The sequence below is a fragment of the Eptatretus burgeri genome, chromosome 15, assembly GCF_056783735.1.
Source record: "Eptatretus burgeri isolate ZD-2024b chromosome 15, Ebu_testis_v1, whole genome shotgun sequence".
Classification (NCBI taxonomy): domain Eukaryota; kingdom Metazoa; phylum Chordata; class Myxini; order Myxiniformes; family Myxinidae; genus Eptatretus; species Eptatretus burgeri.
The window spans coordinates 39,307,114-39,322,863 of NC_140975.1; the positions used below are offsets into that span (position 1 = coordinate 39,307,114).

The following is a 15,750-nucleotide window of genomic DNA, read 5'->3' on the forward strand; positions in this document are numbered from 1 at the left end:
AAGCAAATTGAAAGCAGGAGATGGGGGGGAATGGGGCAAGGGATGAGTGGGCGGGGGCTGGGGTGAATTAGGCAGGGTTGAGTGTGAGGGGGTGGACAGGGTGGTGGGGGCCGGGGGCAAGTGGGGCGGGGAATCAAGAGACGGGGAGGGCGGGGAGTGAAGAGGCAGGGGTGGGGCCAGGGTAATTAAATTTTTGGGCGGGGGTAAGCAAATTGAAGGCGGGGGGTGGGAGGCGGGCGGGAATCGGGCAGGGGATGAGTAGGTGGGGGCAAGCACACCCTGTCCAGTCCATGTCCCTCGAGTGTGGGTGAGCTGGTGAGGGTTGTTGAATGAACGGAATCCGTCTGTGACGGGGTTTCGGCTAGTATAATTAATAAGCTGCTGCTCAACGATTTAAATAATAACCGCACTCGACATCGAAGTGTCAACATCACCGTCATACTGAAGAAAAAAAAAAAGAAAAAAAAAACCATGGAGTCTGGAACACTGACGGGTTCCTCATGTGTGAACCCCATTTTTATATACCAATTCCCCTAAACGCTGCCAATACGCCATTATAGGGTAGCTGTAAGTTAGAAACACGTTCAGTAAGTTCTGTGGTCGTCCGGAACACGTCAATCAAATACGTCTACATACGTCAATATGCGTTGGATATACGTTACACATAGGTTCAAAGCACGTTACTCATAGGTTAGAAATAAGTTTCGGGTACGTTAAACATTACCTTGACGTGTTTCGACTTATGAGTAACTTCCAAGTAACGTGTGTCGACGTGTGTCAACGATCGCATAACATGCCTACAACTTATGGCCAGCGTATGCGGAACATGTGAGTCATACGCTGGCATACTTCGAAAAATTTTGAGCATGCTTAAAATTTGTCGATGAGCTTGGCGTACTATGACGTATGCCAGCGTGCTTCAGCGTGCTCTTAACGTATACAAAACTTACCCATAACGTATTCGATGTACACCAGCGTTTTCGACAAATTTTTCATACGTCGGCATACGCTGGCTAAATCGTCAAGGTGTGACAAGGCCTTTAAATCGATGAGCGGCAGCCTATTAATAGGCTACGCCACGTAATCATCGGCGATACGCTGCCGCGCTATGCATAAGTTAGACTATCGTTGGGCATAGGTTGTGAACGCCGACAACACGCTAAGCATTCGTTGGTATAAGTTATCTATAAGTTATCGAAACGTTCTGTGTACGTTACTAATACTTTATGCATACGTCCAACTCGTTATGAATGCGCCCAAAACTGAAAAACATCAATAGTTCAGCGTACGCCAGCGTTTTACATACATTTTGATACGTTGCCAAACGCTGGCTAAAACGTCAAGGTGTGACAGGGCCCTAACAATCGGCGTGCACTTATGGCGAGCACATTCACTGGTGAGAAACCACAATGTTGAGTAAATACAACTCGTATTGGTAGGGTCCATATCGAGCATCAGGAGAAATCGTACGGTGGCTTTACCCTTATGTTCTCCTTTCTCAACAACCTGCATGAATCCGGACCAACCTGGTCGATCTGGTTTTAATGGCAAGCATACCTTCCACAAGACGTCGACTAAGCTTACCGGAATCTCCCGCCGGACCTGTCGCAAATGTGCGTAGATGATTGGTTTGTTGCTTTTTGGACGATCGTAATAATGGATTGGGATTACGGACTAAGACTGTATGTTGCTCTGATTATCTCTCCTGATGAGTGGTTTTCTGGCGAATGGCTGGTGTCACCGTCTCGATAATGCCCATTGCGTGCAGCGCTTTCTTACCGTCCAATGACCAGGGATTCTGGTCAGCATTGTCACAGACGAACTGACGAAAATGTCCGTTCCCACTCATTAAGGAACACACTGCATCGTTTTCTATGTCCATTGTAAGGGGGACTTGAGCTGCTGCACACGATTCGAACTTTAATACTTCAGCGTACGAAGAGCAAAACCCATGGCTATACAGTGTGTCAATCAAGAATTTAGACCTGAAATAATGATGCAATTGAACTGCTAATCCAACTTGCAATGGTGCCAATGCCGCTCTCGGGCGGATCGCTTGTACCAAGCACGGTGTTAATGACGCCGTCTTCAAAGCCTTATTCTTGACAGAGATCAGTTCATCAAACAGTAACTTCAATGAATCCGGTAGAAACTCCAGCACTTTATCTACAGACTCCAAATCTGTAGGATCCGGATAGTGCTCTTTGTCGTATATGTTGCACTTCTCGATTGTCTCACTCCTGATTATCGCTGCGGCCGCTGATATTATCCGGCATTTCTCAGATTCCGTGTCACCAGTACAGCGGAGGGTGTATGAAATTTCTGCAAAATTTTCGACACAGTTGTATTAAAAGTGACCACATTGGCTCTTCCATGTACATTTGAGATAGTAACTGCGTCTCCGAGCGTGTCCGTCAAACGCTGTTTGATATATTTGCAGCAGTATGGAGTTTCACATATTGCTCCCATGCGAGCGCACATGTCTGGAATTGTCCACTGTACTTCATCATCACCAATCATCTCGTCTAAAACAATTAAGAAAGCATTCTCGGTGAGGACATCTTTTGGCCTACCTGCTCGCTTCCCTGGCGTTTCCTCATGTGAAAAATCGGGATTTGCTTTCCAGTTCGGAAGTTCACGCTGAAATTTTGATGATATACGGCGTCGGCTGCATGCAGATCGCCTGCCGATGATATCCTACCCATGACTGTTGTGGCCCACCTGTCTTTCCTTTCGTCGCACACCTTCAATATAGCCTCCTGGAACTCTAGGGTTTTCACAGTGAATGTGAGGGTCAGTCTGAAGTCCTTTACTGAATCGTCGCACACCTTCAATATAGCCTCCTGGAACTCTAGGGTTTTCACAGTGAATGTGAGGGTCAGTCTGAAGTCCTTTACTGAATCGTCGCACACCTTCAATATAGCCTCCTGGAACTCTAGGGTTCTCACAGTGAATGCGAGGGTCAGTCTGAAGTCCTTTACCGAATCGTCGCACACCTTCAATATAGCCTCCTGGAACTCTAGGGTTCTCACAGTGAATGCAAGGGTCAGTCTGAAGTCCTTTACCGAAATCTCACCTCCACATAAGCAGCAGTCATGAAAGTGAACTGGGCCTGGGATCTTCACTTCATTGGACTGTGTATTGCACTTCCTGCAGACTGGCGCTTCTGGCGGTTCTGCTCGATGAGCTTTTTGTTGCAGAAACGACTTCTACAAGCAACATGTACCTTCTCCCCTGGTCGAACATTGATGGTCAAATCATGTAGGACGGAAGCAGTATTTATTCCATCAGCTCCTTTCTCTGTTAACAAGGCAATCTGGTCTCCGTTATCGACGCTAACTCCACACACAGCACAGTCCCGTCCCTCCATTACCGGATCGGTTCCGTATACCAATCAGATGCGCTACAAGGCCATATAAAATGTAAGTGCTTATCATCCAAGCCAGCGCCAAGTGAAAAAAATCAAATATTTTTCTACATTTTTTAATCAAAAAAATCCAATAAAAATCGAGCTCAAAATTGGGAAAACAATGATTGGAATGAGCAGATAATATTAAAGGGGGTCAAAAGTAACCGTTCATTATATTCATTTGGAAATATGGAGGTCTGACATGGAATACAAACAGCGACAAGAAAATTTCGGAATCGTCCATTTTTAAAGAAAAAAAAATCATAATCATAATTAAAATTCGTTCCCACGCAAGCAAAGATTGAAAATGTAAGGATGATAACCAGCTCCATTACATTATATGACCCTACAACACTATAATCTGTACGTGATGTGAAGAATTCGCTTTGCATAGACAATTGCTGACCGAAAATTGAGTTGAAGTGTTGGTAAACAAATTCTGTTACCATGATTATCCGCCATTGTTCTGCACGGATACCAGGCAAATCATACCACTCCATTGGTTTCCGCGTGGGGAAGAAGAAGAAAGGTTTCCGCGTGGGGAAGTTTCTGGCATGATCTTATATATATTGCGAACCATGGTGTCTGTCGTGCGTTTGTCTGTCTCTTGTTTATGGCGCCCACGTAGGTTATAGGTCTTTCAAAGAAAAAGAACATTTGTCCCCGGCAGATTCGAGTAGATTTTGGATATATATAATATCTGTGGGGGTCCTTCATAATGGAATAGGTTTAGTTTCTGTTGCAATTTGTTTGACATATGACTTTATCTTTCTCCGCCTATAACTAGACAAAGGAGCAAAAATTCAGAAAAATACACGCAGTAATAATGCTACTCCTCAAATGCTCAGGAATGCAGTCGAGCCCATGGGGCCAGAGCTGGAGACCCGGTCCACTTGATAATACCTGTCTGTATATGGGGAAAAAAAATTGGAAAACAATTTTTAGGAAAAAAAAGAAGAAAGGGTTTTTTGCACACTTTTTAAATCTCGATTTTCTCATAAGTTTTTGAAAACCATATACATGACTCAATGGCATATTGGTTTGAGGATCTGCTTTGAATCTGGGTGGTTGATAGTTCAAACCTTGGCTGAGCCATACCAAAGACTTTAAAATAGTACATGTTGCTTCCTTGCTTAATACTCAGCATTTAAATAAATAAAGGGTACAGTATGAACAAATAACCATAAGTTGGCAACCATTCTGTAAGGTGTGAAGGGTTGAATGGCCTCGACCAACATTGAAGTTCCTTGTAATGGAACTCGTGTTTTTTTACATTCATTTCATTTACATTTTACATTCACACCTCTCTGATGGCCTATTGTATTGTTATTGTTTCTGTTGTGATTATGAAACTCACATTTCCTCTATGTCACCATCACGTTATTGTTCCAGCCGAGGCACTGCGCCTTGGATCTCAATTGGCAGCACATGGCTATTTCTTCCCCATCTCGGATCACTTACTCACGCTCAAAGATGACAATACATTCTACAGGTTCCAGGTAAGGCTTACCAACATATACTGTCACACAACATCATGCTTTGGTTTGGCTGCTAAATTATATATATATATATATATATATATATATATATATATATATATATATCCCATTTCACTAATTGCTTGCTTTTTCAAGGTGTGTTTTGGACTAATTATTCAAGCATAATATATTCCAATAAATAAATTGCAGTAAACTGATTAAGATGAATACTTGAGGAGACAATTTTTGAAAATAAAAATCCAGCTTTCACATAACATGTGTTGTGGAATTTTCTGATTTGTCCTATTAACCGACCTGGTGTAAATCCTGTTACTCAATCTGTAAGAAACAAATTAATTCATTGTCCACAACGAAAAGTACATTTGATCAGAGAACATTTATTTTGTGGTACCACGGAGTCCAAAGCACTGAGATGTAAACATCCCAACGATTTGTACGAAGCTTAGTTTACATTTTCTGACATTTATATGCTTTCGTGGGAGTGGAGAGGGCTGGGAGATTCAAAGGGAGAGAGAACATGGTGACTTTCAGCTGGTCTTGGTGAGAATCAGACAAAATACTAAAAAGCAGACAACCAAAAGGAGTACAGGAGAAGACCGTAGGTTATAGGTCTTTCAAAGAAATGAATATAAGGAATTGTGTATATAAAAGGCAGTGAGTACATGGGTCTGATAAGTATTAGGCAAAATAACTCCAACTGTAATGCGTGTCCACTGGGTGAAAGAGAATGACATAATCATGGCAAAATTTGCAGTGTTATCAACCAGGTCACTTTGTTTCATAGTAATACATCCCCCCCCCCCCCATCAACACCCAGACAAAAGGGAAACACAATTGACAGCCAATTCGACTATAGCATAAGTATTAAATTTATAAAGCACCAGCAACAATTATAATTGAGAGTACATGAATAAAATTATTTTTTTCTTCCACACTTGCTTGCTAAGATGCTTTTAATGAGATGAAGAGATCAAAATATTTACTTATTTATTTTTTACAATTCCCTAAAGCCTCCCCAAGATCATGATTAAAATCTGACCCAGGTCCCAAAAATATCCTCCATATTAAAGTTATTGTGTTTTAATCAGTCCGTGTTGAGACAGTTAGTTGAATTAAATTTATTTTGTTTAAAATCAGTCTGTGTTGAGACACTTGCATTCAATTTATTGTGTTTAAATCGGTCCGTGTTGAGACATTTGTTGTGTTAAAATCAGTATTGAGACAATTACTTACTTTACTGCCACTATGGTAACTTGACAAAGGAGCAAAAATTGAGAATTTTTTTTTAGCATGTCATCAGGTTTTAAGCATAACTGAGACTTTTCATCAATCTTGTTCAAAAAATATACACTAATATGGGTTATTTTAGGGTGAATGATATTGTTGAGTTGTGGAGTATGTTTGTGTTGTGTCATAAAGTAAAATATTCAAGGTTGTCAATTGCCATCAATGGCAAAAATAGTATTGCACTCAAAGTTGTGGTTTTTGACCATTTACCATTTGCAATGTTCTATTCCATTGCAACTCGATCAATCTTCATTACTTGCAACTCTCCGTCTCCAACTCGCACTATCTATCTCCAACTCACTGTTTATCTCCAACTTGAAATCTATCTCCAACTCTCTCTCTTTCTTTTTGTGTCTGTCTGTCTGTCTGTCTGTCTCTCTGTCTCTGTCTGTCTGTCTCTCTCTCTCTGTCTCTCTCTGTCTGTCTGTCTCTGTCTCTGTCTCTGTCTCTGTCTCTGTCTCTGTCTCTGTCTCTGTCTCTCTCTCTCTGTCTCTCTCTTTCTCTGTCTTTCTCTTTCTCTGTCTCTGTCTCTGTCTCTTTCTCTGTCTGCCTGTCTCTCTCTCTCTCTCTCTCTCTCTCTCTCTCTCTCTCTCTCTCTCTCTCTCTCTCTCTCTCTCTCTCTCTCTCTCTCTCTCTCTCTCTCTCTCTCTCTCTCTGTCTCTCTGTCTCTGTCTCTGTCTCTATCTCTATCTCTATCTCTCTCTCTCTCTCTCTGTCTCTCTCTGTCTCTGTCTCTGTCTCTGTCTCTATCTCTATCTCTATCTCTATCTCTATCTCTGTCTCTCGCTCTGTCTCTCGCTCTCGCTCTATCTCTCGTTTGCAAGATGGAGCAAAGATGGAGAGAAAGCAAAATGTACCAAAGGCAACTGAAGAAAAAAAACGTCGCAGAGCCCAAACACACCTGTACAGCTACGAAGCTCCACTGGAACAGTGCTCCGGCACGTGAGTGAACAGCTGCGCCCACGAATGAGAGAGAGAGAGAGAGAGAGAGAGAGAGAGAGAGAGAGAGAGAGAGAGAGAGAGAGAGAGAGAGAGAGAGAGAGAGAGAGAGAGAGATATCGATCAACTTTTACGTGGTGAAGGGTGTTCATACAGAAATCAAAAGAAGACATGAAAGAGGAAGGGGTAACAAAAGAAGCAATGACTAAAATGAATTATTAAAGCACCTTCAGTTATACCACATAAAGATTTTTTAGCACACTACCGTTTTTCAAACAAGACAAGATCATGGGTTTCAAAGTCAAAATGGACAAGAGATGTGACCAATGCTTTAAAAACAATTAAAACGTCATCAGCTAAAATGTCAATGTTCTGCAGTTTACGTTTCCTTGACAAATAAATGGCAAGTATTGCCTCAGAACACAAGAAGTTTGCCAAAAGACATTCATTTTTGGTCTAGCATTGTCCGAACCGAGATAGACTGGGAGGTTTGACCACAGATTTGACCAAAAATCGTCGGCACGCACCAGCGGTTAAAACGCTCGGCCACCCTAATTAAAATCTAATCGAGATAACATTGGTGCTTTGCCGAGGGCGTGCTCCCCGTTCAGGTAACCACACGACCTCTAAGTAAACGGAATAATTAGACGGTGGACACTGGAACTCGTGGTTGACTGGGTGGAGTTCGTGGTTCTAAAACAACCCACCATACCGCAACGTTAATTGTGAGCAGTGGCCCCAGGTCCGGCTCTACCGAGGACAACCGGGGATTAATCCCCCTGAGTGACAAGCTGGTAACCGTGGCCGCAACAATATTGTGCAAAAAAAAAATCGATTTGTTCAACACATTGGCAAGAAGTGAAAATGCAGCATCTGTGGGGCCACCATTACGTGATCAATTAATCGACTATGCGGTAAACGTGAGTCAAATATCCGTTAACACGTGAGTCAAATACACTCCATAAAGCGGAAAAGGCTCACTCCAGTCCAGTGGTCTTCTTGTTGAAATGAAAAAGCACTTAATGTTTGGATGGAAGACCAAACAGAAAAAATGCCTTTCAGTGGACCGGTGATACAGCAGAATCCATTGTGGATTTACCAACTTTTTTGCAAGGCACCTGGGGCTGAAGGCTCCAATTCAACCACGGCTCATGGATTTAACACAGGTGAAGGAAGGGATTTATGCCGGAGCAGGTTTTCAACGCTGAAGAGACGAGATTATTTTGGAAAAGGAAGCCATCTTGTACCTTCCTGTCCAAGCAGGGTCGTTTTACCCTTCTTTTATGTGGCAATGCAGCAGGCGACTTCATCATGCTCCCAACGATCCAACAGCCATGGCAAGTTCTACATCCACATCTTTCTACCATCCACCCCCCCCCCCAAAAGCATCATCCTCAACCAAAGCTAAGTCTTGTGATTTCAATTTTTGGCAGAATTCAGCACAAACGAGTATGTAACATGTTTACCCTCACCCACCTTGCTGTTTTGGAATAAATTTTAAAAGGTAAAAATATTGTGTTTTTGTTTATGTTAACATGCCATATATATATATATATATATATATATATATATATATATATATATATATATATATATATATATATATGTTTACATGTTTATTTAAATTGTAATGTGTTTATTTCTAATTACCGTCGATCTTCCTCGATATTTTCTCGGTCCAGGCACCGAACCCCCCTCTTCCCATTGGCCCTTGGTTTCCACAATCGTGGCTTTAACTATTGTGGCATTTTCCAGGAACCTAACCCCTGCGATATTGGAGGGCTTTGTGTGTGTGTGTGTGTGTGTGTGTGTGTGTGTGTGTGTGTGTGTGTGTGTGTGTGTGTGTGTGTGTGTGTGTGTGTGTGTGTGTGTGTGTGTGTGTGTGTGTGTGTGTGTGTGTGTGTGTGTGTGTGTAACAGAGCTATACTTTTTTTCTGAAAACAAAATTAACTCTTATAATATGATTTTGTATAATGTAATATACTGATATGATATAAATAAAGCTATATGATATATGATACCTCACAAAACCAAAAATTATATGATTACTATGCTCTGTGGCATAATAGCTTGAAAGCATCTGTTCTGAGTCAGTATTTAGAGGTTAGACGTTCCTCACTTAACATTCAGCATTTAGAGGATAGAGCACAGACATATCCCACAGGTTGGCATCCATGTGGAGGGGAAAATTTGTATTTAAATTTTACCCTGCTGTGTGTGCAGAGAAAAGTGAAATCATTAAGATGGTTTTGCCGGTGCCAAGAGTATTATATTACGAGAAGTTACAATACTTTTTCCAAAGTCAGCGGCTGCGTTTGTCTGAAATCAAGTTCCGTGTTGTCTCATGTATTTGTCAGAATGTGCATGCATGATTTGTATTTCACCTCTTCCATAAATTTTGGATCATCTTAAACAAATATAAATACTGAAACAATAAAAATAATATGTAGTTATCAATTCATAACTGTTTGATTGATTTCTAATTAGTTGACGATCTACTTTTTGGGACTTTTACCAAATCTTTGGCTGATGTTGGACATAATATTGTGCCTCGGTGTGTTTTAAGGCTCTTCTGGCATGATCTTATATATATTGCGAACCATGGTGTCTGTCGTGCGTTTGTCTGTCTCGTGTTTATGGCGGCCACTTCCCATGCCACATTTGAAAAGCTGTGCATGCAGGCAAAGCTCAACATTCACTTTTTAAATGTCAAGAGAACAGGCATGAATATTGTTGATGCCAAATTTTATTTCGCAACCAGGAAACTTTGCACTCTTTCAAGACAAATCAAATCTCTGCTGCCCGATGTTTCACCACCATTTTGCGGTGGGTGGTATAAGTGGCTCAGAGCTTTGGCTCTGAATGAAACCAAGAGTGCAACACAATTCACCTTTTAAATTCCATCAAATAATTTAAGTTGAGAGATTAACTTAAACTTTTCCTGTCATTGGAGATGGGTACGTCTGCTTGCTTTTTCCATCACTGGGGATGGGTACTTTTACTTGTATGTCAATAATTTGTCTGTCTGTCCAGTTTTAATCATTGGCTGAACCTCTTGTTTGGTCTTCCGAAGGATATTACATATAATTATCTTGGGAAGGACCAATTTTTTTGTTTGTTTACAAAGTCAAGGCTCATCGAAGAGCAAGATGGCATAAACCATCTGGCTGTTTGTTGGAAATGGCATAAACCTCCAGCATGTATTAACCATTCTGTTAAAAATCAGTCAGCCAGCTCTTTACCTCGAGGTATTTGATTATTACTGAATTTCAAAACATTGTGCATGCTTCAAAAAAGCACAGGCTGCTTTGCGTTGGGGTAAAATATGCACATGCAAATTGGGAAAATTCATTTGAAGTTTGACTGTACTGTCCTCATTGTTTTTTGGCAACTTCTTTTTGATGGTACACATAACGTAAATGAAAGGATAATCTGTATGATCTCTAGCTTTTATCACTTCAGAAGTCCACATACCTCCCATCTTTGAAGCAAAGGGTATAACAGCTTTTTAGCACTGGTAGTGTTGGAAAATAAAATGATGAAAGTGGCATTTGGGGAAAGAATTCTGCTTCAAACTGAATTGCATTTGGGAAGACGTTTAATTTTTGCCAAATTCCTAGCTTGTTTCTATGAAACTAGGGATGCCGACCTGTCGCTTTGCTGTTGTGTTGGAATAAATGACAGCATGCTGTACTTCGCAAGCAAAGTGCATATCTATCTGTGAGTGTCGATGATGATGTAAAATGAAGAAAAACACACGAGAGAAAAAAAAAGTTTCTTTAATAACACGTAGTTGTTGCTGCTGCTTCCATGTAATTTTATTTATTTTTATTTTGCTTCGAGAAGCATTACTGCATTTAATCTTGTGTGCCCTTTTCAGTGTTCTTCTGAAGAGTTCCTGCTATCGTAGAATAATAAATGTTCCTGTAGGAACTACTGTCTTGAGCTCCCATTCCCACTTCTTCTTCCATCTCGGAAAGACAGCTTTTAAAACCCTCATCTTTCTGATTAAATAAACACAGATTTTTGTTCCAAGTAAATCAAGTATTATCTTTTCAACCAAGTAAATCTTATTAGCTTTCCAGCGGTACTATTTTTATTATTCCACGACAGCAGGAACTGCTACTTGAAAGCTCGATGTCCTGTTTCTTCTTCTTTAATCCCGGAAAGACAGGCTTTTAAAACAAGCATCTCTAAGATTAAATGGACACAAATTTTGTTTCAAGTAATTCGATTATTAGCTTTCCAACCAAGTAAATTGATCATTAACTTTCCAACGGGTCCATTTTTATGATACGAGAGCAGGAACTCTAGGTTTAGAATGAAGTGTTACACACAGACAGACACATCTCGACCTTTTACTAATAAATGATGATGAAGGTTTGATTATTAAACAACTTAATATTGTGGAGCCAATCAAGCGTTGTCTTCTGTCCATGCGAAAGATGAAGCAATGGATATTTTAGGGTATCAAATCGGTTTTATCTCATCAATAACATCATTGCTGCATCTTTCTTTCAGACACCATATTTCTGGCCATCAAATCTCTGGGAACCAGAAAACATTGACTACGGTATGTCTCATAAAAATGCCTCATTAAAAAAAAATCCTAATAATAAAAAAACACAAAACCCAAACACAGAAAAAATGTTTTTCCATCTTTATTTTAATATTCTGATAATGTCCCTGAACTTTCCACACTTTTGTCATCCCCACTGCTTCCGCATCCCACCAATATAATTAAGCCTTCAGCTTGACAGATTTATTAGCCCGCGTTGGACTTAATCCGAAGCGAGGGCTCGTGGATTTGGTCTCGATTTTCGTGTGTGTGTGTGTGTGTGTGTGTGTGTGCGTGCATCCGCAACCATATATTGGACATGTATAGACCAATTTTATTCATACTTTGCACAAAGACAACATATGATGGTATACATATGTACATCATTTCGTTTTGCGATGCGATCAAAAATGGCTGACTAGCACCCATTCTGTTACTTAAATGTGTCCCCAACCATTTAGCAGACATGCGTGGTCTGATTTTGTTCAAACTTGGCACAATCACAGTACATGATGGCATACACACGCACCTTGTCCATAAATATGGGTGGCCCTTTAACTCCGTACAGCAAAATTACTAAAACAACAGGGGCTCTGACGTTTTATGTCTATTTTACTTGTTTAATCTGGTGTTGGTGTAGCACAGCCATGATGGGCCAAATGGTCTCCTCCTGCATCAAATTTTATCTTTGTAGGAATATAATATAATCTTCAAGAACCTTCAAAAACTGCTGTAATTAGAGTTTGTCAATAAGATAGGTCAAGGTTTTGTTGGTCCACTTGGTTTTAGTAAAGTCTCAGCTTTGGAAAGAGAAAAATTAAATTATCATCCTTTTTGCAACTGTGCTATCTCCTGCTTTTCTTCTCATCAGCTGTTTTCTTATGCAAACGGACCCTAAACAACAAGGCACGAGTGGATCTGGCTGATTACGAAGTTGTAAGTTGTTTCACAGAATCTTACTGTAATGCATTTGTCTGACAAGATACCGTATTATCAAGGGGGACAATTTTTTTTTTTTTTAAATGAGGAGTCTGTATCATCCGACTCAGATACACAGATACTGTTTGGCATCACAGTATAGATCATACAAGTCATGTGGTTCTGATGCAGTTTCGTTGACCAAAGTGTTTCGAGTTCAGGTCCCCGTTCTCGCAGGCATCGGTAGATTGCTGGTCGTGCCTTTGTCACAAGTGCATAATGGCACAACCTATCCAATGCAGGAGAGCCTAACACGGCTGCAGAGAACCTATGCATTCAAGTGGGAGTTCATCGTCATGCAGGCTGAGAGTCAGGCACGGTGAGTTCGGAAGTTGTGGAAAGGTGGGATTAATTCCCAAATTTGAAATGTTGATCAACCAAACTTTCACATATGCAGGTCATTCAAATATCTCTTTCTAAATATAACCTGAAATGAATATATGTATATATATACATATACATATACATACATACATACATACATACATGGCGAACCAAACACATTAATCTGAAATGAAGCTAATGTCAATTTCCATTGGTATTAACACTGTTTTTATCTCTTGTTGATGAAAACAAATCTCTTGTATAATTTATTCCAAATATAATTAATTTCCTCAATCCTCATTACATTTGGCGAAAAAAAAAGTATTTCTTTTTTGTGGGGATTTTATTTACGATGTCACCCCCTGACCTCCCAATGAGTAGAATCGATCGAAAGCACGACAAGATGGAGCGGAAGGTCACAGAGAGCCAGGAGAGAGCCTTCTGGGATGTCCACAGACCTCTGGTATGAGCAAATACTCTCACAAAACTCGTTTTCAAGCATTAAGAACATAAGATCCTTCAGGTGGAAGAGTGCAGCTTTTTTTGAGGCGATATCAAGGTTAATCAAGTTGTAATTAAGAGAGCATAGATAGTTAACGTACAGTTTAATGAAGGAGTGCTGAGGAATAGACATGCGATTGCACAAGGTTAACGACACTAGAAAACACAATCAGTAAGATTGGACAATTGCATGAAATGTCAGTAAACTGGAGGAAAAAGTGGGGTTTGGCACCGATACATGTCATCTAAACATATGCAGAATATAGAGATACAGGTACAGAATCTTATGAACTTGTGATATGGCAAATCATTATTCTACTTCAGCCTGATAAGATTATCACTCTTGGATCCAATCTCTTTTTGGTGTTCAGCAATATTGTGTTACCAAAACTACATTTCATACCCGATTTGGAAAGTTGCTACAACAGGAAGCTAGACAACAAAGGGAAGTGGGTTTACAAACTACCATGGTGTATAGGGAGAGGGGAAATTGGAGGAGACACTGGCAAAACCAGCAAGATGAGTGAAGTGAAGGAAGGAAAGGGGGGTCGGGGGAGTGAAGGAAGTGAGAAGGGCGGTAGGGAGTAAAGGAAGCAAGGAGGTGGAGGAGCATGAGGTGGAAGGACAAATAATTGGGGGATGCAAATAACGGGTTGGCATGGGGTCGGGTACTAATGTGAGGGAGTTTATCACCGTAGTCCCTCACACAGTACCAAAAGGGTTGGATTTAAGGATTCCAAGGGTGGAGAGATGAAGGCAGACATCAAGACTGGGTTGGCAATGATGATTGAAGGCAAGAAGAAAGACCGCTATATGAACATGATGGTGAATGAGGCACGAGTTTACAAGTCATGCAGAGATGGAGAGGGGGGTGAAATGGGAAGTGGACTTTGAGTAATGTTTGGAAACGAGTATGTGGGAAGAGTGAACATTTAAAATTGCCATTTAACGAGGTTTAAATTGATAGGGAGAGATTGGATGAGGAAAAAGAAGAAGATTGGCGTTTTTTTTCTAAAACAGAAAGTATAAGAAGGGAATTTAAGCGAGGGTGGTGGATAATGGACAGAGAAAATTGGAGACACATCGAGGGTATGGGGAAACAGTTGGGTGGTGGGGGGGGGGGGAAGAAAAACAAGAAGGTCCATATACTTTCCGAGCCTGAGGATTGAAATAAGTAGAATAAGTGTGAAAAATACACAGCAGTGAGCAATCAATATGAAGAACAATCGACACAAACAGAGAACATAAAATCTACCACAGTACAGACAAATCCGGAATGATTATTTAGCTTTTCAGAAGCAAATATCTCGGAGAACCAAGAGATGTGACCATGACCAGGTAACTGCAAATGGGGGTAAAGCCAGATGTAAGCTTGTAAAGAGCCCACCAACTTGCTGACGTTGTAAGAGTGATAGTCCCTGGAAATCAGCCTCCTATCTTTGATATTCTGATGGTCCAGAAAGCCTTGTCCCCAACCACCTCAAGAGGAGGAGCAAAGTGGGAAGAAGGTGGCAGCCATACTCCAGCCCATCGGCAGTCGTACTCCATGAAGCTCCCTCCCTATGAAGCCTTGTACATCATAATGAGCTTGATGCTGCTCAGGCATAATTTAACTCCATGGACAACACACAGGTGCAGGCAGTGTCGGGCCTTTGATGCCAGTTTTGTGATTACCATCTTCCTACGAAAGTTGGTTGCAAATAGTGAGGCCAAGGAGTTCCAGGACCTCCACTTCTTCCAGTAGCTTTCCAAATAAGTGGATTGGATAGTTTGATTGCCAATGCTTGTGTAAAAGACAGTGTGAGAGCTTGTCTTGTCGGTGTTTAATGTTGTGTTCTAAGTAGCTTTACCAGCAGCTCATCTTCTCCAGCTCTGACGAAAGGGATTGACATTATATCAAAGGAAAAGGAGGATATGGGCATTGTTTGAAATCCTCTTTTTGATCGAGGATAATATAAATAGCAATAAAACATAAGGATGTTTTTTCTAAGCAATTCAGAGCAGAATGTCAAATGCCATAGGATACTCATTCTTTTTATTGACATTGCATAACAAGAAAAGGTATATGGCCATTTAATATATCTTGTGGTCCCAACAACTTGCTGTCATAGCCACAGCTTTGACCGTTACACAAGCTTGGACACTTAAAATGCAGCATGGCAACAAAAACACAGCATACTATTATTTTTTTTTAAAAGAAAAAAGTCAAGACTAATGAGTTAATAACATTTCTTTTTCAATTTATCTCGGCTTTC

The 15,750-nt window shown here is 40.7% G+C and overlaps 1 protein-coding gene across 15 annotated transcripts in view; it reads left to right on the forward strand.

Annotated features, from left to right (window-relative positions):
- The window catches only part of LOC147011974 (regulator of G protein signaling 7-like), a 184,594-nt gene that overhangs the window by 108,643 nt on the left and 60,201 nt on the right, over window positions 1-15,750 (forward strand). For 12 of the 15 annotated variants that reach the window (XM_085857911.1, XM_085857907.1, XM_085857921.1 and 9 more), the window contains 5 exons: window positions 4,802-4,908; window positions 11,656-11,707; window positions 12,564-12,628; window positions 12,832-12,989; window positions 13,376-13,457. In XM_085857911.1, the coding sequence (XP_085714037.1) occupies window positions 4,802-4,908; window positions 11,656-11,707; window positions 12,564-12,628; window positions 12,832-12,989; window positions 13,376-13,457 (464 nt within the window). The remainder of the gene's footprint in view (window positions 1-4,801; window positions 4,909-11,655; window positions 11,708-12,563; window positions 12,629-12,831; window positions 12,990-13,375; window positions 13,458-15,750) is intronic. The other 3 variants (XM_085857913.1, XM_085857917.1, XM_085857922.1) reach the window with 1 other exon arrangement.